This window comes from Salvia hispanica, chromosome 3 (genome assembly GCF_029641045.1).
Source record: "Salvia hispanica isolate PSC_SH4W2 chromosome 3, Shi_PSC_v1, whole genome shotgun sequence".
In the NCBI taxonomy this organism is placed as follows: domain Eukaryota; kingdom Viridiplantae; phylum Streptophyta; class Magnoliopsida; order Lamiales; family Lamiaceae; genus Salvia; species Salvia hispanica.
Genome location: NC_142694.1, coordinates 1108824 through 1133939, shown reverse-complemented (window position 1 = coordinate 1133939; position 25116 = coordinate 1108824). Strand labels below are relative to the sequence as shown.

General features: G+C 42.3%; 1 protein-coding gene across 1 annotated transcript; it reads right to left on the bottom strand.

Annotated features, from left to right (window-relative positions):
• Positions 1-487: 487 nt before the first annotated feature.
• On the bottom strand, positions 488-1369 carry LOC148929846 (F-box/FBD/LRR-repeat protein At1g80470-like). The gene has a single exon (XM_089068568.1). It carries the CDS (start codon positions 1367-1369, stop codon positions 488-490), a length of 882 nt encoding a protein of 293 aa, XP_088924694.1.
• Positions 1370-25116: the final 23747 nt, after the last annotated feature.

Sequence of the window (25116 nt, the reverse complement as noted above, 5' to 3'; positions counted from 1 at the left end):
GAGGGAGACGCAGAAGCTTCTGCGGAGACACACAAGGTTGGCCTAGAAGATATGGATTTGCACACATAAATTGACTGAGGTTTATCTAATGTTTATTGATTTGCATTATTATTTCGGTATATTTGCTTGGTGTATTAGCTGAATTTAACAATGATTGATTTGGATTTGGTATGTATGGTTGAATTTAATTAACAATTGAACTCTTTTGCCTAGCTAAATGTTTGTCTTTTTCGTATTTTATGCTGAGAAAAATAAAAATATACTACTCATTTGTATATAACTCAAACAGTAATGTTATAAGCATTAAAAATAAAAAAACCCCTAAATATAACCCATAAGCATTAAATCAAATAAAAATGATAAAATATGCGGATTCCAATGCAACTAAATCTGTCCACAAAATGTGTAAAACTGCCTGATTCCAAAAAAAGATATAATATGCTGATTCCAAAATGTGTATTACTGCCTTAACCCTAAACCGTAAACCTTAAACCCTAAACCCAAACAGTGAGCGTAATAGGCTATCTCCTTTCTTCACCTCAAGCTCAAAGGGGCCATTATAGTGTAGTATGGGGAGGGAGTTAGGTACATTGCGAGTTCCCAAAAAGAATTCACATCTGGTGACATTCCCAAATTGACCCCACATCGTATAAAAGTCGTTATGATTGACACAATAACGATTATCATAAATGTGTACGTAGACTTGTTCCAACACCGGGAGATCCACCTTTTCACATTTCCAAGCCTTATTACCACGGTATATAAACGAGGCAAGCAACGGAGCAGAAATCTCTTCCACATTAGGGACATCGATGATATCAAGAACTCGAAGCTTTGGAGCCTTTATAACAAGGCCATCCCTTGAATACTTGACAAGAGTAAGCTTCTTGAGCTCGGGGAGACCGGAAAAGGGCTCCTTGCTGACGTCATCGTCGTCGAAGACCAAAAGGGTTTCGAGATGGAAGGTTTTCAGATTTGGCAAGGATAAGCGTCCGGCTAGTTTGACCGAGCCGAACGGGTTCCTGAGGTCGAGCTCCTGCAGCGTCTCGCAGGTGAGAAACGCTGCGGGAAGCCTCAGTTTGAGGCCGGTGGGCGCGTGGAGGTGGAGGGATTGGAAGCCCTGATTGATGGCGTAGAGCTCGCATTTCTCCACGAATTCCTTGTCAGCGTCGAGTGGCGAGAGTTGGAAGTCGTGGACGGCTTCCGCGGTAGCGAAGCTGAGGTGGAAGCGGAGGCTCGGGAGGTGACACCACAGATTCTTCCATCTATGGGAGAGAATGGTGGTTTTAACAGCTTCAGATGTGTCGATTTTGCCGAGGATGAGGAGAAGAATATGATCGGGGAGTTGGCTCATTCGGTCTTTCTCCATTGCTCTGATACAAATAAAATTTATCAAATTAGGAAAACGGAGTGAATGAGAAATAAAAATACAAAAGGAAAAAGCATGGAAAATATTTGCACAGAAAGAACACGTGGGAATAAGAAATATACTACTGTAGTAATCTAATTAAAATTATTTTTTTATTGAGTAATTAAACTAAAACTACGTACTACTCCCTCCGTCCCGCTTTAGGGTCCCGGTTGATCAATTTTGGGCGTCTCGCTTCAGGAGTCTCGGTTGAGATAAATTAATAAAAAATGCCTACAAAGTGTTAAAAGTGGGTCCCAACATCCACTACAACTAATAAAAAAGTGTTAAAAGTGGGTCCAACATCTACTACAACACTTATTTATTGGACAATCAATTAAAAATGGGTCTCAATATCCACTACAATATTTATTTATTACACACTCAAACATCTTTTTCTTAAAACATGTGCCTAAGTCAAACCGGGACTCCTAAAGCGAGACGGAGGGAGTATATGTTAATTACAATATATAACTGTAAAAGACAACGTTTAATAAAATAAATTAGCATGGAATTGGCTGATTCGGTCTTCCTCCAAAAAAAACATATTTTGATTGACTGATTTTTAACAAAAATTCTAATAAGTAATTATTCCATTCCATATAGTATTAATTTATCCTCATATAGTATTAAAATATAGTTGAATAAAGATAAAGATACCTGAACCAGAGTGGCAGACGACGGCGTCGGCCGGTGGCGTCGTGGAGGATGGAGAGGGTGGCGCTCTGAATAGCCCTCATTGTGAGAGAGAATTGAAAGAAACCGAAAGTTTAGGAAATTTATGAATTGAATTCGTACAAGAGGTGAAGGGTTATTGTATGTATATATAGATATTTACTATTCTAATAATGTTTGTAATTTAGGAAAATTGTAATAACGTTTTTGGAAGGAAACCGATAGAAAGTTTAGGAGATTCTAATTTTATTCTTTATTCCTTATTTCTTACATTTCTTACCATAATATTATACATATAGAGTGATACAGATACGAATATCTGAATATAAAAAAATCTAATGAAATCTCACCAAAAATAAATAAAAAGTGACGTCCAAAGAAGAAATTTATACATAGAAATAGGTTATACACATACATAAAAACAAAAATATGAGTTTCAAATAATATTATTTTTCTAATCATATTTGTAGTATAGGCAACAAAAAATTAGAACAATATAACTATAAAGAAGGGAAAAAGAAAAGGTCCAATCAAACAAGCCCGATTTTACCGACTCTAGTTTGCTCTAATATTTAAGTTTGCAAGAATTTCTTTTGGGAGTTATGAAAGTGTTGGCCACGAGGGAATTTGAAATTAAATTCGTGTTTTTATTGTCTTGTCTTTGCTTAGATATATGCTAAGATGGTGTTCGGTTGTCATGACTAATTATCAAAAGACTATTCATCTAGGATTAAGTTGTGGGATTATTTTAGTTGGAGGGGGGAGACTATGACTAATAATCATGAGACTATCCATCTAGGATAAAGTTGTGGGGGTCAATCTTATAAACCAAACATGATACATATTTAATCATGAGTTTTAGTCTTGCCAACCGAACACCCCCTAAATACACATGATTTGGAAGTTAGGGGTTTTTGTCTAGCTAATTGTTTGTATTGAACGTGCTCAAGAAGTACGAGCTGAAAAGAAGTTAGGGGTTGTTGTGCTCTGAAAGAAGTACGAGCTGAAAAATGAGCGACAAATTAATATTTTCGAGATAGTAAAAATAATTGTTTATGTAAATTCATGTCTTCAGAGTCCGCAATTTTTTTTTTATAGTTGTTTTTGTCTTCATTGGAAACCTGTTCAACAACATCCAACCCAGGTGAAAACTCCACCTCACAATACAAAGACCCCCTCAAATACTTCATTACTCCTTGATACACTGTGATAACTCTGTGACGTACTCCCATCACCTTGAGACATTTCATGTTGGGAAACGGAGAAGGAGTTTGCTCAAAGGTACCACCATTGCGTTCAAGAACCTATAATTAATTTTCAAAACAACCATTACATATATAAATATACATACAGAGGTGCGTTAGGGTGACATCATTCTTAAAGTGACAACGTGACAATAAGTAACATGCAATCTGCAATACATATGCAAGCAATTCGGCATATGGTTCCAAGCAATATGAGATACGAAGTGGCATGATGACTTGATATGATGACGGATCGTGGGCAGCGGACCAAAATTTCCTAATATTATAAGGACAATTATAATCATAATTGGATGACGGAATATATAATAACAAAATATAAATCAAATCAAGTAAGACTATTATTATAATAATATTTGTAATTTAGGAAACTAAATAATTAGAGATCCCTCATGACATGTTACTCACATTTGCCCATAAGGAAATAAGAATCGCAAATATGAAAACGAAGAGATTTTATTTGATAAGATACTAATAATTTTGGAACAAAGTTTAAGAAAGTAATAATTTTATTTTTATATTTGATGAATCTTATTTTTCGTGCTTGAGAAGAAAACAAGTATGAAAGGCTCACCAAAAAAAAAAGAATATTTGAAAAAATATTGTAAGGTTTAGATATATATTGATATTTCTTTCGCTATTTCTATTTATTTTAAGATTAAAATAAAAAACTTAGTACTCCGTACAAAAATAGAATTTTAGGATACATGTTAAATTTTTATATTAACCCTAATTTGTGTTTTGATTTTTTTATTAAAAATTGCTCATTTTTAGGATATTCGCTAATGGAGAGTGTAGTTTTTGTTTTGATAAATTTTTTTTGAAAAAATTGCTCAGAAGGTTATAAAGTGATTATTGCCTACAAGTGGCATGGTCACATAAACTTGAAAATTTTGATGACAATACTTTATTTTGAATTTTCTCACGACAAATTTTACGATTAGTTTGTCTAATTTCATTTTTCATATATTACACGTGAGTGAAAAGTAAAAAAGACAAAATAAAATAAAGGGTTTGTTATTTCTTAATTGAATAAGTCATAAAAAGGTATTCAAAGGCAACGTTGTTTTCAAAAAGGTAAAATAACAAAAATAAGAAAATAATCTAACTAAAGAAGTACTCCCTTCGTTCCATAGGAGTCGAGATAGTATGAGATAATCTAACAAAACGGAAATTACTCCACTGCTATAAAACATACCAAAATGGCAAAATAACTCCACTATTATGGAATAGTAAATAGTAAATCTCTGATGGTATCTTCCGTTGTAGGTATATCTATGACGCAATGATTTTGGTTGACATAATAGTTTGGAGCTTCATCCTTGTTGGAGCACTCCATCTCTATAAGCTTCATCATCTTGGATTTCTTTATCACCCTCGACAGTTTTTTTTTATCAGTAATTGTACTTATTTCCACCTTTCCATTCTGGTCCATTTGGAACTCCCCAACTATACACACACATATATGTTCATGTAGATATGTATTAAAAATAGTACTATTATAGTAATTAATTTGATGTACAAAAAACACTACCTTGGCAAAACCTGAGCAGTTCCACTACATGCCTATTCCCTTGTTTGTCAGCATCCACTTGTACGGTACAACGCTTAAGAGCATCTCCAGTGGTGCATAGACCAGCCATAGCCCAACCATTCCCTCCCCTGCCACGTTAGCAGCACTACAAAATCCTCCTGCCACATCAGATTTAGGCCAGTCATAGCCCAGCCATAGGCCAGCCGCAAAAAAATAATTCAAAAAATACTGCATTTACGGAATTAAAATTACGATTAAATTACGGAATTCAATTTACGACACATATACGGGAAATTAATTCATTTCATTCAAAAAAAAGTACAAAGTTTCAAAAAAAAAAATTACATGAATTTTTGTAAAAAAAAAGGGGCTTCCGCACACGAGCCCCGCTACTATCTACTCCTCGTCGTCGTCGCCGCCGTCATCGCCGTCGCCGCTGTCATCGCCGCCGCTGCCGCCACCCGTGGTATCCGAGTCCACGTCGGTACCCCCCAACCGCTCCCTGGCGAGTGCCAAATCAGCCCGTATGCTATCGAGCAACTCCTTCAGAAACATCTTCTCCGTGGGGTCAGTGGCGGCCCTCCACTCCTGCAAGACCTTGAACATCTGATCCCGCGTATGGTTACGCGAATGGAGAGCGTACTCGAGTGGGGCGGGGGGGAGGGCGGATGAGACCTCACGGGGCGATAGGGGAGATCCTCCCCTCGCAGCCCGTTTCGCCCGCCTTTGTCCAACCGGGCGAGGGCGACCGGTAAACGAAGGAGGGGATGGACGCTCCTGAGCATCCGGGGGGAGGTCGTGGGATCCGGCGCTGCTGCCGCTGTAGTCGCCGGAATAGTTCAGCCTCTGCTTCTTTTGCCACCCGGCTTCGCACCCCGCCCGGAACTTCTCGGAGTCCTTCAGCAACAAGAAGCACTCCCAGAAGGTGAACTCCTTATACGTCCCCGTCAGGGGGAACTGACCCTCGGCTATCCTCCGGGCGTCGTCCTCGTTCTGGCCACTACCAAGCTGACGGAGGGCGTTGGCGTACAAATTCGCAAAACGGCCAACCGCGGCCCTGATGCGCCCCCACCCCTTCCGGACCTCCTCATTGCTAAAGTCCTTCCCGTGCGGGCAGTGCTGCCTATAGGAAGCTCTGATCTTCGCCCACATGTTGACGACCCGCTGCTCGTTCGACACCAGCGGATCGTCACACACCTCCAACCACCCCTTGGCCACCCCGACGTACTCGTCCTCCGTCCACTTCCTCCGTGTGGGGGTGTCGTCAGCGGCGGGCTGCGACGACTCGCCGGCCGCCTTGGCCTTCCCCTTCTTCTGCGGCGCGGGCCGACGCGCTGGAACGGGGGTAGCCGGATCCACGAGATCGATCCCCAACTCCTGTAATGAGAAAGTCTCATTCCCAGTGAACTGCGTCTCCACCGGGGACGACGTGTGAGACGCAGCCGTCAAAAAATCGAGGGAGGGACGATATACCGTGTCCCCTCCCAGCATCCCCCCCTGCATCCCGGGATGCATACCGTGCTGCATCCCCCCCTGCAGCCCCATCATCTGCTGCTGGAGCATCATCTGCTGCTGTAGCAGCATCTGCTGCATCTAGGGCATACCCCCCCACCCGGGCGCTGACTGCCCACCGCTCCCCTGTCCCCCGCCCGGCATCACCCACGGCATACCCCCCTGCACCCCCCCCGGCGCACCGCCCATCATCCCCATCATCTGCGGCCAAGGGACGTTCCACCCCGGGCCCATCTGCCCCAATCCAGATCCCACAGGTGTCGTGGGAGTCTGAGATCCACTCGTCACTGGACTGGACTCGTTGTTGTGATCCATCGCTCGATGATGCTCTTGTACAGAAAGTTAGAGAGATAGAAAACTCGTTAAAACAAGTGGTGCAAATGAAAATGAAACTAAAATCGCGTTTATATAGGTTTTTAAAAAAAAAAAAAAAAAAAAAAAACGAAAATAGGCGCTGGCCGATCGCTAGCCGATCGGGCCGCCACAATGGCGGCTAGCCGATCGGCCAGCGCATCGGCCAGCGCCCCCCGATCGGCCAGCCCTAGCCGATCGTCTAGCCGATTTGCCGCTCGCCGGCCCCAATGGTTCGGCTAGCCGACCGGCTAGCGCGACGAATCGGCTAGCCGGTGGCTAGCCGACCACTGGAGATGCTCTAACAACAAATCAATTAGAAATAAGGGTTTAATTTAATTCAGTGTGTGTGTGTATCGATTACTTACCACATATTCTTCTTCTTTAATTTGCATAGGTGTTGAGCACAACGCTCTACAAAAACCTCCCAACATATTAATTAATCCCTGATTCAGAACAAAACATGAAAATCAAATTTGAATTCATATAAAATTTTATAGCTTAATTAGCCTTTTTATAAAAAAAAACAAAGTTGAGGAAGTAAAAGACGTTTACCGATTTCTTGCGGTTGCTACTAAATTGAATTCGTACAAGAGGTGAAGGGTTATTGTATGTATATATAATAATTAATACTTACTACGTGTGAGTTACCATTGATTTGAATGTCACAGAATCTTGTCTCTATTTAGCACTAATTAATTATGGATGTATTGACTTAAATAGACTAGGGATGTGATCGGTTACTAATATTTGATTAGGCCAAGAAATAAAACTGGTCAAGAATTGGGTCAAGAGGGCCCACCATCCTTGTTTTATTTCTTCCGTTCAGTGTAGCTGATTTGGGGAAGAGGTGGAAATATGGCCATGTAAAGTATTGTCTAAAAAGACCAAAAACACCTCAAATGTTTCCTCTCTGCAAAATAATGGCAGCCATTAGAAGAGGTGAAGATGCTACCCAAATTTGCTGCAACACGAAACACTTTGCTGCTACACGAAGCCGATCTCTTCATCGACGAACTCGTCCGGATCCCCACATCTCCAGCTTTCGCTTTTGCCAGCTGATCGCCGGAATTCTTATCACTCTGTTGCGGAAAAGCGTTTGCCACGGTAGCTTTGATCATCAACACCGACATAGAGTCCATCAGTCACCCCATCGCCTTCAATTTCATCCACGCCCGTCTCCTCAGAGCTGCCCCTGCTCACCGTCGTCCTCAGTTCTGTTCGACTCATCTCCTCTCCCTCTTCTATTTGGTCTCTCTCTCATCTCTTGCATCATCGCTCGCCGCAACTGGTCTCACCTCCGCTCCATCGTCAGTCTCCCACTCCCTTCCATCTCGATCTCACTCTCCGCAAATTGGATGAAACTTGTTGTTGCTTCAAGTAATATGCTCCGCCGGCGGAAATTGGAAAGTGAAGACTGAACTTTCTGGTCTTCGATTTTGGTGGCTTAAATTGAATGTGATGACTGAAATTGGGGGAAATGAAAACGATGGGGGTAAAATTGTAATCTTGTCTTCAATTCTTGGTGTCAGCCGCACTCCCAGATTCATAAACCACCTATTGCCCAAGAAATGAATTGTGCACTTTTCTGATGAACAGTGGCGGGCCCTTGCTAATTTCAAGGGCTCGCATGAATTATACATTGTAAACCGAACGCTGTAAATGGACAGAATTGGAGTCATTTCTTGGCATTTCTAACAAAGCGAACACATCCTATGAGGGGCAAACCATCCCAAGCGTACGTCCATGCCGAGACCTCCTTTGGCGCCAACCGGACCAGCCTCCCCACCAGCATTACCACCAGCTTACCCGGAGGACGACATGGTTTGTGATTAGTTTGTACGGACTTGTTTATATTTTCCATGGAACGGAGGGTTAACACTAGTATATTAGTATGTTGTTAGGTCTTTTGTCCTTTGGAACAGACTGTTAATGTGGGGTATTAGTCGGATGATTATTTACTTTTTTTTTGTCTATTATTGTATGGATTGTTGGATGTTGAAGGCAGCGGCCGAACCACGTAGTAATACTCATAGGCCGGTTATGTATCGAAACCACGTAGAGATATTAAGGTAGTAATACTCATAGGCCGGTTATGTATCGAAACCTAAAGTTGCAGCGCCCGTTTCCTCTCATAGTTTCTTCTCAACCCTAAAGTGCAGCGCCGATTCCTCTCATAATTTCTTCTCGCGCTTCTCTGCGTCATTCTCTTCTCTCATGGGTTGTTTTACCTCTAAACAAGCTGCTCCTGCCGCTCTAGAATCCTGGGTAAGAACGATTTTCTCACCAATTTTACATTTTCTGTGTGATTATTGATTTAATTTGGTTGTAGGTGTGTCTACTTGATGTCAATCGGTGTCTTCCTGGGTGGGAAGTAGCGATCGATCGGCTGCGCAGCCTCTTTAGAAACCCACGGAGGAGCGGAGTCGACTTTAACGGAAGGATGTCTATTTCCGGCCCCTGCGACAGAACAGGGGTACTAAACACTGTTCACAGATTCGACTCTCTAACCATTGTTGCATTTTATGCGGAGGACGGCTTGAGGGGCAAACCATCCCAAGCGTACGTCCATGCCGAGACCTCCTTTGGCGCCAACCGGACCAGCCTCCCCACCAGCATTACCACCAGCTTACCCGGAGGACGACATGGTTTTTGATTAGTTTGTACGGATTTGTTTATATTTTCCATGGAACGGAGGGTTAACACTAGTATATTAGTATGTTGTTAGGTATTTTGTCCTTTGGAACAGACTGTTAATGTGGGGTATTAGTCGGATGATTATTTACTTTTTTTTTGTCTATTATTGTATGGATTGTTGGATGTTGAAGGCAGCGGCCGAACCACGTAGTAATACTCATAGGCCGGTTATGTATCGAAACCACGTAGAGATATTAAGGTAGTAATACTCATAGGCCGGTTATGTATCGAAACCTAAAGTTGCAGCGCCCGTTTCCTCTCATAGTTTCTTCTCAACCCTAAAGTGCAGCGTCGATTCCTCTCATAATTTCTTCTCGCGCTTCTCTGCGTCATTGTCTTCTCTCATGGGTTGTTTTACCTCTAAACAAGCTGCTCATGCTCCTGCTCCTGCCGCTCTAGAATCCTGGGTAAGAATGATTTTCTCACCAATTTTACATTTTCTGCGTGATTATTGATTTAATTTGGTTGTAGGTGTGTCTACTTGATGTCAATCGGAGTCTTCCTGGGTGGGAAGTAGCGATCGATCGGCTACTCAGCCTCTTTAGAAACCCACGGAGGAGCGGAGTCGACTTTAACGGAAGGATGTCTATTTCCGGCCCCTGCGACAGAACAGGGGTACTAAACACTGTTCACAGATTCGACTCTCTAACCATTGTTGCATTTTATGCGGAGGACGGCTAGAGGGGCAAACCATCCCAAGCGTACGTCCATGCCGAGACCTCCTTTGGCGCCAACCGGACCAGCCTCCCCACCAGCATTACCACCAGCTTACCCGGAGGACGACATGGTTTGTGATTAGTTTGTACGGACTTGTTTATATTTTCCATGGAACGGAGGGTTAACACTAGTATATTAGTATGTTGTTAGGTCTTTTGTCCTTTGGAACAGACTGTTAATGTGGGGTATTAGTCGGATGATTATTTACTTTTTTTTTGTCTATTATTGTATGGATTGTTGGATGTTGAAGGCAGCGGCCGAACCACGTAGTAATACTCATAGGCCGGTTATGTATCGAAACCACGTAGAGATATTAAGGTAGTAATACTCATAGGCCGGTTATGTATCGAAACCTAAAGTTGCAGCGCCCGTTTCCTCTCATAGTTTCTTCTCAACCCTAAAGTGCAGCGCCGATTCCTCTCATAATTTCTTCTCGCGCTTCTCTGCGTCATTGTCTTCTCTCATGGGTTGTTTTACCTCTAAACAAGCTGCTCATGCTCCTGCTCCTGCCGCTCTAGAATCCTGGGTAAGAATGATTTTCTCACCAATTTTACATTTTCTGCGTGATTATTGATTTAATTTGGTTGTAGGTGTGTCTACTTGATGTCAATCGGTGTCTTCCTGGGTGGGAAGTAGCGATCGATCGGCTGCTCAGCCTCTTTAGAAACCCACGGAGGAGCGGAGTCGACTTTAACGGAAGGATGTCTATTTCCGGCCCCTGCGACAGAACAGGGGTACTAAACACTGTTCACAGATTCGACTCTCTAACCATTGTTGCATTTTATGCGGAGGACGGCTTGAGGGGCAAACCATCCCAAGCGTACGTCCATGCCGAGACCTCCTTTGGCGCCAACCGGACCAGCCTCCCCACCAGCATTACCACCAGCTTACCCGGAGGACGACATGGTTTGTGATTAGTTTGTACGGATTTGTTTATATTTTCCATGGAACGGAGGGTTAACACTAGTATATTAGTATGTTGTTAGGTATTTTGTCCTTTGGAACAGACTGTTAATGTGGGGTATTAGTCGGATGATTATTTACTTTTTTTTTGTCTATTATTGTATGGATTGTTGGATGTTGTAGGCAGAGGCCGAACCACGTAGTAATACTCATAGGCCGGTTATGTATCGAAACCACGTATAGATATTAAGGTAGTAATAATCATATGCCGGTTATGTATCGAAACCTAAAGTTGCAGCGCCCGTTTCCTCTCATAGTTTCTTCTCAACCCTAAAGTGCAGCGCTGATTCCTCTCATAATTTCTTCTCGCGCTTCTCTGCGTCATTCTCTTCTCTCATGGGTTGTTTTACCTCTAAACAAGCTGCTCCTGCTCCTGCTCCTGCCGCTCTAGAATCCTGGGTAAGAACGATTTTCTCACCAATTTTACATTTTTAGCGTGATTATTGATTTAATTTGGTTGTAGGTGTGTCTACTTGATGTCAATCGGTGTCTTCCTGGGTGGGAAGTAGCGATCGATCGGCTGCGCAGCCTCTTTAGAAACCCACGGAGGAGCGGAGTCGACTTTAACGGAAGGATGTCTATTTCCGGCCCCTGCGACAGAACAGGGGTACTAAACACTGTTCACAGATTCGACTCTCTAACCATTGTTGCATTTTATGCGGAGGACGGCTTGAGGGGCAAACCATCCCAAGCGTACGTCCATGCCGAGACCTCCTTTGGCGCCAACCGGACCAGCCTCCCCACCAGCATTACCACCAGCTTACCCGGAGGACGACATGGTTTTTGATTAGTTTGTACGGATTTGTTTATATTTTCCATGGAACGGAGGGTTAACACTAGTATATTAGTATGTTGTTAGGTATTTTGTCCTTTGGAACAGACTGTTAATGTGGGGTATTAGTCGGATGATTATTTACTTTTTTTTTGTCTATTATTGTATGGATTGTTGGATGTTGAAGGCAGCGGCCGAACCACGTAGTAATACTCATAGGCCGGTTATGTATCGAAACCACGTAGAGATATTAAGGTAGTAATACTCATAGGCCGGTTATGTATCGAAACCTAAAGTTGCAGCGCCCGTTTCCTCTCATAGTTTCTTCTCAACCCTAAAGTGCAGCGTCGATTCCTCTCATAATTTCTTCTCGCGCTTCTCTGCGTCATTCTCTTCTCTCATGGGTTGTTTTACCTCTAAACAAGCTGCTCCTGCTCCTGCTCCTGCCGCTCTAGAATCCTGGGTAAGAACGATTTTCTGCGTGATTATTGATTTAATTTGGTTGTAGGTGTGTCTACTTGATGTCAATCGGTGTCTTCCTGGGTGGGAAGTAGCGATCGATCGGCTGCTCAGCCTCTTTAGAAACCCACGGAGGAGCGGAGTCGACTTTAACGGAAGGATGTCTATTTCCGGCCCCTGCGACAGAACAGGGGTACTAAACACCGTTCACAGATTCGACTCTCTAACCATTGTTGCATTTTATGCGGAGGACGGCTTGAGGGGCAAACCATCCCAAGCGTACGTCCATGCCGAGACCTCCTTTGGCGCCAACCGGACCAGCCTCCCCACCAGCATTACCACCAGCTTACCCGGAGGACGACATGGTTTTTGATTAGTTTGTACGGATTTGTTTATATTTTCCATGGAACGGAGGGTTAACACTAGTATATTAGTATGTTGTTAGGTATTTTGTCCTTTGGAACAGACTGTTAATGTGGGGTATTAGTCGGATGATTATTTACTTTTTTTTTGTCTATTATTGTATGGATTGTTGGATGTTGAAGGCAGCGGCCGAACCACGTATTAATACTCATAGGCCGGTTATGTATCGAAACCACGTAGAGATATTAAGGTAGTAATACTCATAGGCCGGTTATGTATCGAAACCTAAAGTTGCAGCGCCCGTTTCCTCTCATAGTTTCTTCTCAACCCTAAAGTGCAGCGCCGATTCCTCTCATAATTTCTTCTCGCGCTTCTCTGCGTCATTCTCTTCTCTCATGGGTTGTTTTACCTCTAAACAAGCTGCTCCTGCCGCTCTAGAATCCTGGGTAAGAACGATTTTCTCACCAATTTTACATTTTTTGCGTGATTATTGATTTAATTTGGTTGTAGGTGTGTCTACTTGATGTCAATCGGTGTCTTCCTGGGTGGGAAGTAGCGATGGATCGGCTGCGCAGCCTCTTTAGAAACCCACGGAGGAGCGGAGTCGACTTTAACGGAAGGATGTCTATTTCCGGCCCCTGCGACAGAACAGGGGTACTAAACACTGTTCACAGATTCGACTCTCTAACCATTGTTGCATTTTATGCGGAGGACGGCTTGAGGGGCAAACCATCCCAAGCGTACGTCCATGCCGAGACCTCCTTTGGCGCCAACCGGACCAGCCTCCCCACCAGCATTACTACCAGCTTACCCGGAGGACGACATGGTTTGTGATTAGTTTGTACGGATTTGTTTATATTTTCCATGGAACGGAGGGTTAACACTAGTATATTAGTATGTTGTTAGGTATTTTGTCCTTTGGAACAGACTGTTAATGTGGGGTATTAGTCGGATGATTATTTACTTTTTTTTGTCTATTATTATATGGATTGTTGGATGTTGTAGGCAGCGGCCGAACCACGTAGTAATACTCATAGGCCGGTTATGTATCGAAACCACGTAGAGATATTAAGGTAGTAATACTCATATGCCGGTTATGTATCGAAACCTAAAGTTGCAGCGCCCGTTTCCTCTCATAGTTTCTTCTCAACCCTAAAGTGCAGCGCCGATTCCTCTCATAATTTCTTCTCGCGCTTCTCTGCGTCATTCTCTTCTCTCATGGGTTGTTTTACCTCTAAACAAGCTGCTCATGCTCCTGCTCCTGCCGCTCTAGAATCCTGGGTAAGAATGATTTTCTCACCAATTTTACATTTTCTGCGTGATTATTGATTTAATTTGGTTGTAGGTGTGTCTACTTGATGTCAATCGGTGTCTTCCTGGGTGGGAAGTAGCGATCGATCGGCTGCTCAGCCTCTTTTGAAACCCACGGAGGAGCGGAGTCGACTTTCCGGCCCCTGCGACAGAACAGGGGTACTAAACACTGTTCACAGATTCGACTCTCTAACCATTGTTGCATTTTATGCGGAGGACGGCTTGAGGGGCAAACCATCCCAAGCGTACGTCCATGCCGAGACCTCCTTTGGCGCCAACCGGACCAGCCTCCCCACCAGCATTACCACCAGCTTACCCGGAGGACGACATGGTTTGTGATTAGTTTGTACGGATTTGTTTATATTTTCCATGGAACGGAGGGTTAACACTAGTATATTAGTATGTTGTTAGGTATTTTGTCCTTTGGAACAGACTGTTAATGTGGGGTATTAGTCGGATGATTATTTACTTTTTTTTTGTCTATTATTGTATGGATTGTTGGATGTTGTAGGCAGCGGCCGAACCACGTAGTAATACTCATAGGCCGGTTATGTATCGAAACCACGTATAGATATTAAGGTAGTAATACTCATATGCCGGTTATGTATCGAAACCTAAAGTTGCAGCGCCCGTTTCCTCTCATAGTTTCTTCTCAACCCTAAAGTGCAGCGCCGATTCCTCTCATAATTTCTTCTCGCGCTTCTCTGCGTCATTCTCTTCTCTCATGGGTTGTTTTACCTCTAAACAAGCTGCTCCTTCTCCTGCTCCTGCCGCTCTAGAATCCTGGGTAAGAACGATTTTCTCACCAATTTTACATTTTCTGCGTGATTATTGATTTAATTTGGTTGTAGGTGTGTCTACTTGATGTCAATCGGAGTCTTCCTGGGTGGGAAGTAGCGATCGATCGGCTGCGCAGCCTCTTTAGAAACCCACGGAGGAGCGGAGTCGACTTTAACGGAAGGATGTCTATTTCCGGCCCCTGCGACAGAACAGGGGTACTAAACACTGTTCACAGATTCGACTCTCTAACCATTGTTGCATTTTATGCGGAGGACGGCTTGAGGGGCAAACCATCCCAAGCGTACGTCCATGCCGAGACCTCCTTTGGCGCCAACCGGACCAGCCTCCCCACCAGCATTACCACCAGCTTACCCGGAGGACGACATGGTTTGTGATTAGTTTGTACGGATTTGTTTATATTTTCCATGGAACGGAGGGTTAACACTAGTATATTAGTATGTTGTTAGGTATTTTGTCCTTTGGAACAGACTGTTAATGTGGGGTATTAGTCGGATGATTATTTACTTTTTTTTTGTCTATTATTGTATGGATTGTTGGATGTTGTAGGCAGCGGCCGAACCACGTAGTAATACTCATAGGCCGGTTATGTATCGAAACCACGTATAGATATTAAGGTAGTAATACTCATATGCCGGTTATGTATCGAAACCTAAAGTTGCAGCGCCCGTTTCCTCTCATAGTTTCTTCTCAACCCTAAAGTGCAGCGCCGATTCCTCTCATAATTTCTTCTCGCGCTTCTCTGCGTCATTCTCTTCTCTCATGGGTTGTTTTACCTCTAAACAAGCTGCTCCTTCTCCTGCTCCTGCCGCTCTAGAATCCTGGGTAAGAACGATTTTCTCACCAATTTTACATTTTCTGCGTGATTATTGATTTAATTTGGTTGTAGGTGTGTCTACTTGATGTCAATCGGAGTCTTCCTGGGTGGGAAGTAGCGATCGATCGGCTGCGCAGCCTCTTTAGAAACCCACGGAGGAGCGGAGTCGACTTTAACGGAAGGATGTCTATTTCCGGCCCCTGCGACAGAACAGGGGTACTAAACACTGTTCACAGATTCGACTCTCTAACCATTGTTGCATTTTATGCGGAGGACGGCTTGAGGGGCAAACCATCCCAAGCGTACGTCCATGCCGAGACCTCCTTTGGCGCCAACCGGACCAGCCTCCCCACCAGCATTACCACCAGCTTACCCGGAGGACGACATGGTTTGTGATTAGTTTGTACGGATTTGTTTATATTTTCCATGGAACGGAGGGTTAACACTAGTATATTAGTATGTTGTTAGGTATTTTGTCCTTTGGAACAGACTGTTAATGTGGGGTATTAGTCGGATGATTATTTACTTTTTTTTTGTCTATTATTGTATGGATTGTTGGATGTTGTAGGCAGCGGCCGAACCACGTAGTAATACTCATAGGCCGGTTATGTATCGAAACCACGTATAGATATTAAGGTAGTAATACTCATATGCCGGTTATGTATCGAAACCTAAAGTTGCAGCGCCCGTTTCCTCTCATAGTTTCTTCTCAACCCTAAAGTGCAGCGCCGATTCCTCTCATAATTTCTTCTCGCGCTTCTCTGCGTCATTCTCTTCTCTCATGGGTTGTTTTACCTCTAAACAAGCTGCTCATGCTCCTGCTCCTACTCCTGCCGCTCTAGAATCCTAGGTAAGAATGATTTTCTCACCAATTTTACATTTTCTGCGTGATTATTGATTTAATTTGGTTGTAGGTGTTAGAGTTTGTATACTAGAAATCACGTTTCGAGTGATTGAATACTGTAAAACTCTTATTTTATTTTCCAATGAATAAAACAGATTATTTTTGTCATAATGTTGTTATGTTTTACATTTAATGGATGTTAATGCATGTTTAAATGTATAAGTTAACTTAACAAAGTCTAAGTCTTTGTTTTAGTAGACCGGTTGTGGGCGTCGTCCACTTTAAGGTAATACGGTCAGTTCTAAACAAAGAAAAATATGAATTTCACAACCTAGATGGAATTAGACTACCCATCGAGAAAGGTTGCAATGTCAGTCCGTATATTTCTAAGCCTTACTGAAATAAGATGACATTGGTGTGGTATAGCACTGAACGGATCTAACAGCAAGACTTGCCTTGGGCTATCTACTGAAAGGCGAGGTCTTGATAAATATTTATTTCTTAATCAATGTAGGTTAGCATTGAGCATACGGTATTGATTATGCATTGCTTTGACTTATCAAATGGTGCGGGTTTTTCGTAGCCCAATTATCCTGATATATTGGGCAGTGGTGATCGATATCTAGCGGTGCTAGGATTGCTATTATATTGAATCGTGCACGAGGTGAGTCTCGTTTGATAATGTCCTCAAGAGGAGCGCGAAACTAAGTTTTATTATTCGGAACCTAGCTAGTTGGAGTATGATTACTCTATGAATAATAAATGAGTGTTTCATGCTAAGTCCACTCTTGGAATTAATAAGAAGTTAATTAATTAAGTCAATAGCAGACATTAATTAATTAATGGACATATTAATCTTAAGCACGGGAAATGAAAGATAAACGGAAACCCGGATTACTTATAATTTCGGATTTGGATGGGGAGAGTTCAATATTACTTCTGTAGTGGCTGCTCGTAATATTCCAATTATAACTTATATTAAATTGTGGGTTCAATTTAATTAGTAAAAAGTAAATTGGATGAGCCCATATCCAAAGCCTTCCATAGATCCCTGTCTGGGCCCAAAAGGAACTTAATATAAATAGGAGAATAAAGGAGACAGAAAATACACAATATCTCATATTGCAATTTTCGAAAATTTCGATCTCTCCCAGCTGTAGGAGATTTCGAATTTGAGTCCTATTCCAAAAAGGATTTCTTCTGTCTTCTTTATTTAAGTCCTAGTATTCTAGTAAGATCAGCCCACACTGATATTAGAGTACAGTTCGGGAACCAGAGAGAAGATTTGTGGTCTAGTACTTAAAGCTACACGTGGAGAAGTCGCTAGCCATCTTCAATTCTTTGGAGAATTAATTAGGTATTATTCTACTCCGTAGAAAAGCATGTTTTAGGTTTTCAATATTCTTAAAGCATGATTAATTCAAGTTATGAGCATGATACATGTGATAATTACGCGAATAGATTTTGTCTAAATAATCTGCTAAATAGATCTGATTATTATGTGATTTATTTACATGCTCTTCCGCTGCGTGAACCAAGAATTGGTATCAGAGCCAGTCTTTGGCTCTGATTATTTGGATTTAAATTTCGCGAAATTCATGTATGCATGTCTTGATTGATTACGAAGCATGTTCTTGTGTTTTTATTTTTTATGTTTATGCATGTTGAACTCAAGAACATTCGAATCATAGAACTTGAATTATTCGAACGAACTAGATGTGCGATTCGTCGGCGCTTGCGCCGGGACGAATTGCGCTATGATCGATCGAAGAGGGTTGCCAATCGAGTGGGAGCCGAGGGCGACGGGCATGGGGCGACGCGCCGGCGAGCAAGGGCTCGCGCGCGCCACCGGCCAAGCCCGCCAAACCCTAGCCGGCCCCGATCAAACGCGATGCGACGCGACAGGAGCCGAGGACGTGCGATCACGCGGCGACGCGCATGCGAGCAGGGGCTCGCGCGCGCCGCCGATCGAGACCGCGAGCCCAGGCGGCACCAGACGCGTCGGACGGAGGAAGCCTGGCACGGTGGCTCGTCCGAGAACCACCGAGGCGCCGGTCTTCTTCGCAAAACCCTAACCCTAACCCTAATACCGAAACCCTAGCCGACCCAGCCCTAGCGAGGCGCAACCGAGAGCAGCCGCCGGCTGCTGGTGCGCGCGAGCTCGTCGGGCAGTGGGAGATCGCCGGGAGGTCGTGGCTCTGGCTGCGCCTTCTGGCTCGACGACGACGGAGGGTGAAATCTCGGCGGTTGTCCGCCGGGAGGAAGAAGGGAGAAGGAAGAGCGCGCCGTAAGGCGCGGGTTTTCCGGCGGTCGTCGGGGGGCGAACACGCCGTCCCGGCGAGAATCTCCGGGGATATCTTCGTATCTTCGTTGTGTAGATTCGTGCCAACCTCGAATCTCTAGAAATTGACGAAAGATTATTTTAATGATTATTTAATTGTTTAATTAATAGATATCATTAAAAATAATATTATTTAATGAAATAAAACATTTTGGGAAGATTTCCCTAGATTTTAGGAATATTTGGATTATTTTCTATATCTATGAATATTTTATATCCTAGATGATATAGATAAGAATAATTTAATAGTTTCCTAATTATAATATATATCTAGAATCTATTATAAGATATGATATATATAAGAATACATTAAATAATATAATTGATATTCTTCCTAATCTTGAACTTGGAAATTATATGAATTTGATTTTTCATGTCTAATTAAGATTATAAATAATGTATTTTATTTTAGATATATCTTATAGTAAGACATGAATGAGAATTAAATTCTAGATTAATAGTTTCTATATTAAGATATTAAAGATTATAAAAGATTTAATTATCCAGTAAATTAAATACCAACAGAATTTAATTAGTCTTAATCTGCCTTAAGGCTAAAGGATAATTAATTAAAACCATAACCCAAATATCTAAGCGATAATTATGAACTAATGGTTTATATATGGTCTCCATCGGTTGGACTGCCAAATTTTGTGAAGCTGATTTTCTAATATTATCGCCACCTACAGAGTAGGGACAATAATCCTACGAAAACAGTAAGTTCATAAGGGCGGACTTCTCAAATAATGAATAGAGTGAACTAGAAAGTGATTCCTAATATTATCGCCACCTACAGAGTAGGGACAATAATCCTAAGGAATTGCGAGTTTCAGGGTTCAATCGGAATTTATGAGATAGCTTGATTTTGTTATCAACACATGAACATTGTTATGGGAGTGTGTTGTAGAAATAAAATACTGTAATGCTAAACCAGGTGGTCGTGCTTAGGAAGCATTTGACATGTCAACCTCCAGAGGAGGAAGCTATTGATATGTCGGTGTTGTGACCAGTAAATTGTCGAAATTTTAATGCGTATTAACCTCCTGAGGAGGATACAATTTATTAATTTTGCTGTTGTAAGATTTTGAAAAGTTTTATGGTTAATCTACTCAATTTCCTTACATAAGTTTATGACAAATAGTAAAATCTTCTGTTTGCAGTGCAATAAAATTCGTCAAGATGTCTTTTAATCCTCTTTCTGCCATTCTCAAAGAAAACAAACTCGAAGGCCAAAATTACATCGAATGGAAACAAAACTTGGATATCGTTCTCACAGCAGAAGAGTACAAGTTCGTACTCACTACTCCACGCCCAGCTGTCCCGGCTGCTAGTGCCAGCCAAGCATTGCGAGATGCGCATAGACGGTGGCATAAGGCGAATGAGATGGCTAAGTGCTACATGTTGGCTTCTATGTCATCAGTACTCAAGCATCAGCATTCTGCCATGGAAACTGCCGCCGAGATCATGACAAATCTCGCAAATCTTTTTGGTACTCAGAATCGAACGGCTAAGTCTCAAGCCTTTCGGAGTATCATGACGAAGTCTATGAAGGAAGGCTCGTCTGTGAGGCAACACGTCCTCGAGATGATGAGTCACCTCAACCAGATTGAGGTATTGGGAGGGACGATCGATCCCGAGTCCCAGGTTACTATAATCCTTCAGAGTCTTCCCCCTAGCTTCCAGCAGTTCAAGCTCAACTTTGAGATGAACAAACGGAATTATACTTTAGCAGAGTTGCTGACTGAACTTCAGTCGGCGGAGGACCTTATGGTTCAAGCTAAAGTAGCTATGATGAGTATCGCGCCTAATTCCTCTGGCTCTAAGGCTAGAAGAGGAAAGAAAAAGGCACCGAACCAAGTAGCAGTCAACAATGCTAAGGGAAAGAAGAAACAGCGGGGTGACAAGAAGCAAACTGGAAAATGCTTCAAGTGTGGAGAGAAAGGTCATTGGAAGCCAGATTGTCCTAAAAAGGGCAAGGCTACAGGTATGCACCATGCTCTAGTAGTCGAGTCATGTTTGGCTTTGACATCTACTCATACTTGGGTTATTGATACTGGAGCAACTGATCATATATGTTTTGATCCTGACTTGATGCAGGTGACAAGACGGCTACATGATCGTGAGATAGAGGTCCAGCTGGGCGACGCTACGAAAGTGGCGGCCGTTGCAGTGGGAGACGTTTATTTACGTTTTTCTAGTGATAGATTTTTGATTTTGAAGAATGTTTTGTTGATACCCTCTTTTAGAAGAAATTTAATTTCAGTTTCTAAATTGTCTTATGATGGATATTCGATTTCTTTTAATGACAATTGCGTTATTAAGAAAGATGGTTCTTATATCTGTCGCGGTATCATGGAAAACAATCTGTACACGATCACTTCTACACAATTTAATCAACGTAAATCAGAACTCAATGCTACATCGAAAATTTCTAAGAAAAGAAAAGAACCTTCAACTTCAATGAATGAAACGTACTTATGGCACCTTAGACTTGGTCATGCCAACGAAAGAAGGATTCATGCGATGGTTGATCAAGATCTTATTAAAGGTCTTGAGAAGGAACCGTTTTCGAAGTGTGAGTCCTGTCTCGAAGGCAAGATGACTAAGAGATCTTTTAGATCAAAGGGGAATAGGGCCAAAGAAGTACTTGAGCTCATTCATACTGATGTGTGTGGACCAATGTCAACCGAGGCAAGGGGCGGTTTTCGATATTTCGTCACCTTTACAGATGACTACTCGAAAATCGGATACATCTATTTGATGCGCTACAAGTCTGAAACTTTTGACAAGTTCAAGGAGTTTAAGGCTAAAGTAGAGACGCAACATGGTAAGAGTATCAAATGCCTGCGATCTGATCGCGGAGGCGAATACCTAAGTGCCGAGTTTTTGGACTATTTATCGGTAGCTGGGATTGAATCCCAAACGACTGCGCCGGGCACACCCCAGCAGAATGGCGTGGCTGAAAGAAGGAATAGGACCTTATTAAATATGGTCAGATCGATGATGAGTTATGCACGGTTACCTGTTTCGTTTTGGGGTCATGCTTTGCTTTCTGCAAACTATCTCTTAGACGTCTTACCTTCTAAATCTGTTCCTACTACCCCATATGAGTTGTGGAATGGGCGTAAGCCCAATCTAGAACATCTCAGAGTATGGGGGTGTCCGGCTCATGTATTGGAAAAGGATCCAACTAAGCTGGAATCTAGGACTGAGGTTTGCGTGTTTATAGGATACCCTAGAGGAACGAAAGCTTATGAATTCTATAGTCTCAGAGATCAGAAAGTGATTGTGAGCACTCATGCCACATTCTTAGAGGAAGACTATGTAATGAATCATAAGTCCAGCAGTGAGATTGCTCTAGAAGAGCTAACTCAAGTTTCAACTTCCATTAACCAAGAACAATTACCAAGTGTAACAACAATTCCAGAAACTTCAACTAATACTCCAGATATTGTAGTGCCGCGCCGCAGTGGGAGGGTCTCTCATGAGCCCGATAGATACATTGGTTTGGGTGAGTGTATGGATCACTCCTCGGACAGCAATGTACTGGATCCCTGGAATTTTGCAGAGGCGCAGGCTGATGTCGATCATTGCGAATGGGTGAAAGCAATGGATTCGGAACTACAATCTATGTTAGACAAAGACGTCTACGATTTGTCTGTCCTACCCGAAGGCTGTACTGCCATTGGGAGCAAGTGGATATACAAACGTAAACGTGGACCCGATGGACGAGTTAAAGTCTTCAAGGCAAGACTAGTGGCTAAGGGGTATACCCAAAAGGAAGGTATCGATTACGATGAGACCTTCTCCCCAGTGGCCATGCTCAAATCGATCCGTATACTTTTGTCTATAGCAGCTTACATGGATTGGGAAGTATGGCAGATGGACGTTAAGACTGCGTTTCTAAACGGGAGTCTTGAGGAGACCATCTACATGGAACAACCCGAAGGCTATGTAGTGAAGGGCAAGGAACACATGGTTTGGAAGCTTAAGAAGGCCATTTATGGTCTCAAGCAAGCATCTAGATCATGGAACCAGTGTTTCGATCAAACTGTTCAAAAGTTTGGATTCGAAAAATGCCCTAATGAAAGCTGCGTGTATAAGAAGGTTGAAAAAGGAAATGTTGTGTTCTTAGTTTTGTATGTAGATGACATTCTTCTAATTGGAAACAATAAAAAGATGTTGTCATCAGTGCGAACTTGGTTGTCCAGCCAGTTCGAGATGAAAGATATGGGTGATGCGGGACACATTCTCGGTATCAAGGTTCTTAGGAACCGAGGTAAGAAAATGTTGTGCTTATCCCAAGAATCTTACATCGAAACGGTACTTAGACGCTTTAGCATGCAAGATGCCAAGAAAGGTTTCCTACCTTTTAGACATGGCATCCAGTTGTCTCAAGAGATGTGTCCTAAGACAGCATCTGAGATAGCAGAGATGAGAAGAATACCATATGCCTCGGCAGTTGGTAGTCTCATGTATGCTATGCTTTGTACTAGACCCGATATCTGCTTTGCTGTTGGCATGGTAGCAAGATATCAATCAAATCCCGGCCAAGGACATTGGACTGCCGTAAAGAACATACTCAAGTACCTTAATCGGACTAAGGACTATGTTCTAGTTTACAATGCAGCCGAGCTCTGTCCTTTAGGATATACAGATTCAGACTTTCAGGCTGATCTGGATTCGAGAAAATCAACTTCCGGATATGTGTTTACCTTAGGAGGTGGAGCTATAGTTTGGAAGAGTGTAAAGCAGAAATGCATTGCAGACTCTACCATTGAAGCCGAGTATGTAGCCGCTTCGGAGGCTGCAAAGGAGGCTGTATGGCTTAAGAACTTCCTTCTGGACTTAGGTGTGGTTACGAATATGCCCAAGCGCATCACCGTTTATTGTGATAACTCTGGTGCTGTGGCAAATTCGAGGGAACCACGGGCTCATAAGGCGAGCAAGCACATAGAGAGGAAGTATCATATCATTCGAGATATAGTGCAGAGAGGAGACATACAAGTGGTCAAGATTGAGTCAGAAAACAACCTGGCAGATCCTTTCACGAAGGCGTTAGCGGTAAAGCCGTATGAAAGCCATGTTGAAGGAATGGGAGTTCGACTAATTCAAGACCTCAATCCGCTTTCAGTATAAGTGGGAGATTTAGACGTTAGCACATTTTGTATACTCGAAAGTGTTTTGAGTATAAGTGGGAGATTGTTAGAGTTTGTATACTAGAAATCACGTTTCGAGTGATTGAATACTGTAAAACTCTTATTTTATTTTCCAATGAATAAAACAGATTATTTTTGTCATAATGTTGTTATGTTTTACATTTAATGGATGTTAATGCATGTTTAAATGTATAAGTTAACTTAACAAAGTCTAAGTCTTTGTTTTAGTAGACCGGTTGTGGGCGTCGTCCACTTTAAGGTAATACGGTCAGTTCTAAACAAAGAAAAATATGAATTTCACAACCTAGATGGAATTAGACTACCCATCGAGAAAGGTTGCAATGTCAGTCCGTATATTTCTAAGCCTTACTGAAATAAGATGACATTGGTGTGGTATAGCACTGAACGGATCTAACAGCAAGACTTGCCTTGGGCTATCTACTGAAAGGCGAGGTCTTGATAAATATTTATTTCTTAATCAATGTAGGTTAGCATTGAGCATACGGTATTGATTATGCATTGCTTTGACTTATCAAATGGTGCGGGTTTTTCGTAGCCCAATTATCCTGATATATTGGGCAGTGGTGATCGATATCTAGCGGTGCTAGGATTGCTATTATATTGAATCGTGCACGAGGTGAGTCTCGTTTGATAATGTCCTCAAGAGGAGCGCGAAACTAAGTTTTATTATTCGGAACCTAGCTAGTTGGAGTATGATTACTCTATGAATAATAAATGAGTGTTTCATGCTAAGTCCACTCTTGGAATTAATAAGAAGTTAATTAATTAAGTCAATAGCAGACATTAATTAATTAATGGACATATTAATCTTAAGCACGGGAAATGAAAGATAAACGGAAACCCGGATTACTTATAATTTCGGATTTGGATGGGGAGAGTTCAATATTACTTCTGTAGTGGCTGCTCGTAATATTCCAATTATAACTTATATTAAATTGTGGGTTCAATTTAATTAGTAAAAAGTAAATTGGATGAGCCCATATCCAAAGCCTTCCATAGATCCCTGTCTGGGCCCAAAAGGAACTTAATATAAATAGGAGAATAAAGGAGACAGAAAATACACAATATCTCATATTGCAATTTTCGAAAATTTCGATCTCTCCCAGCTGTAG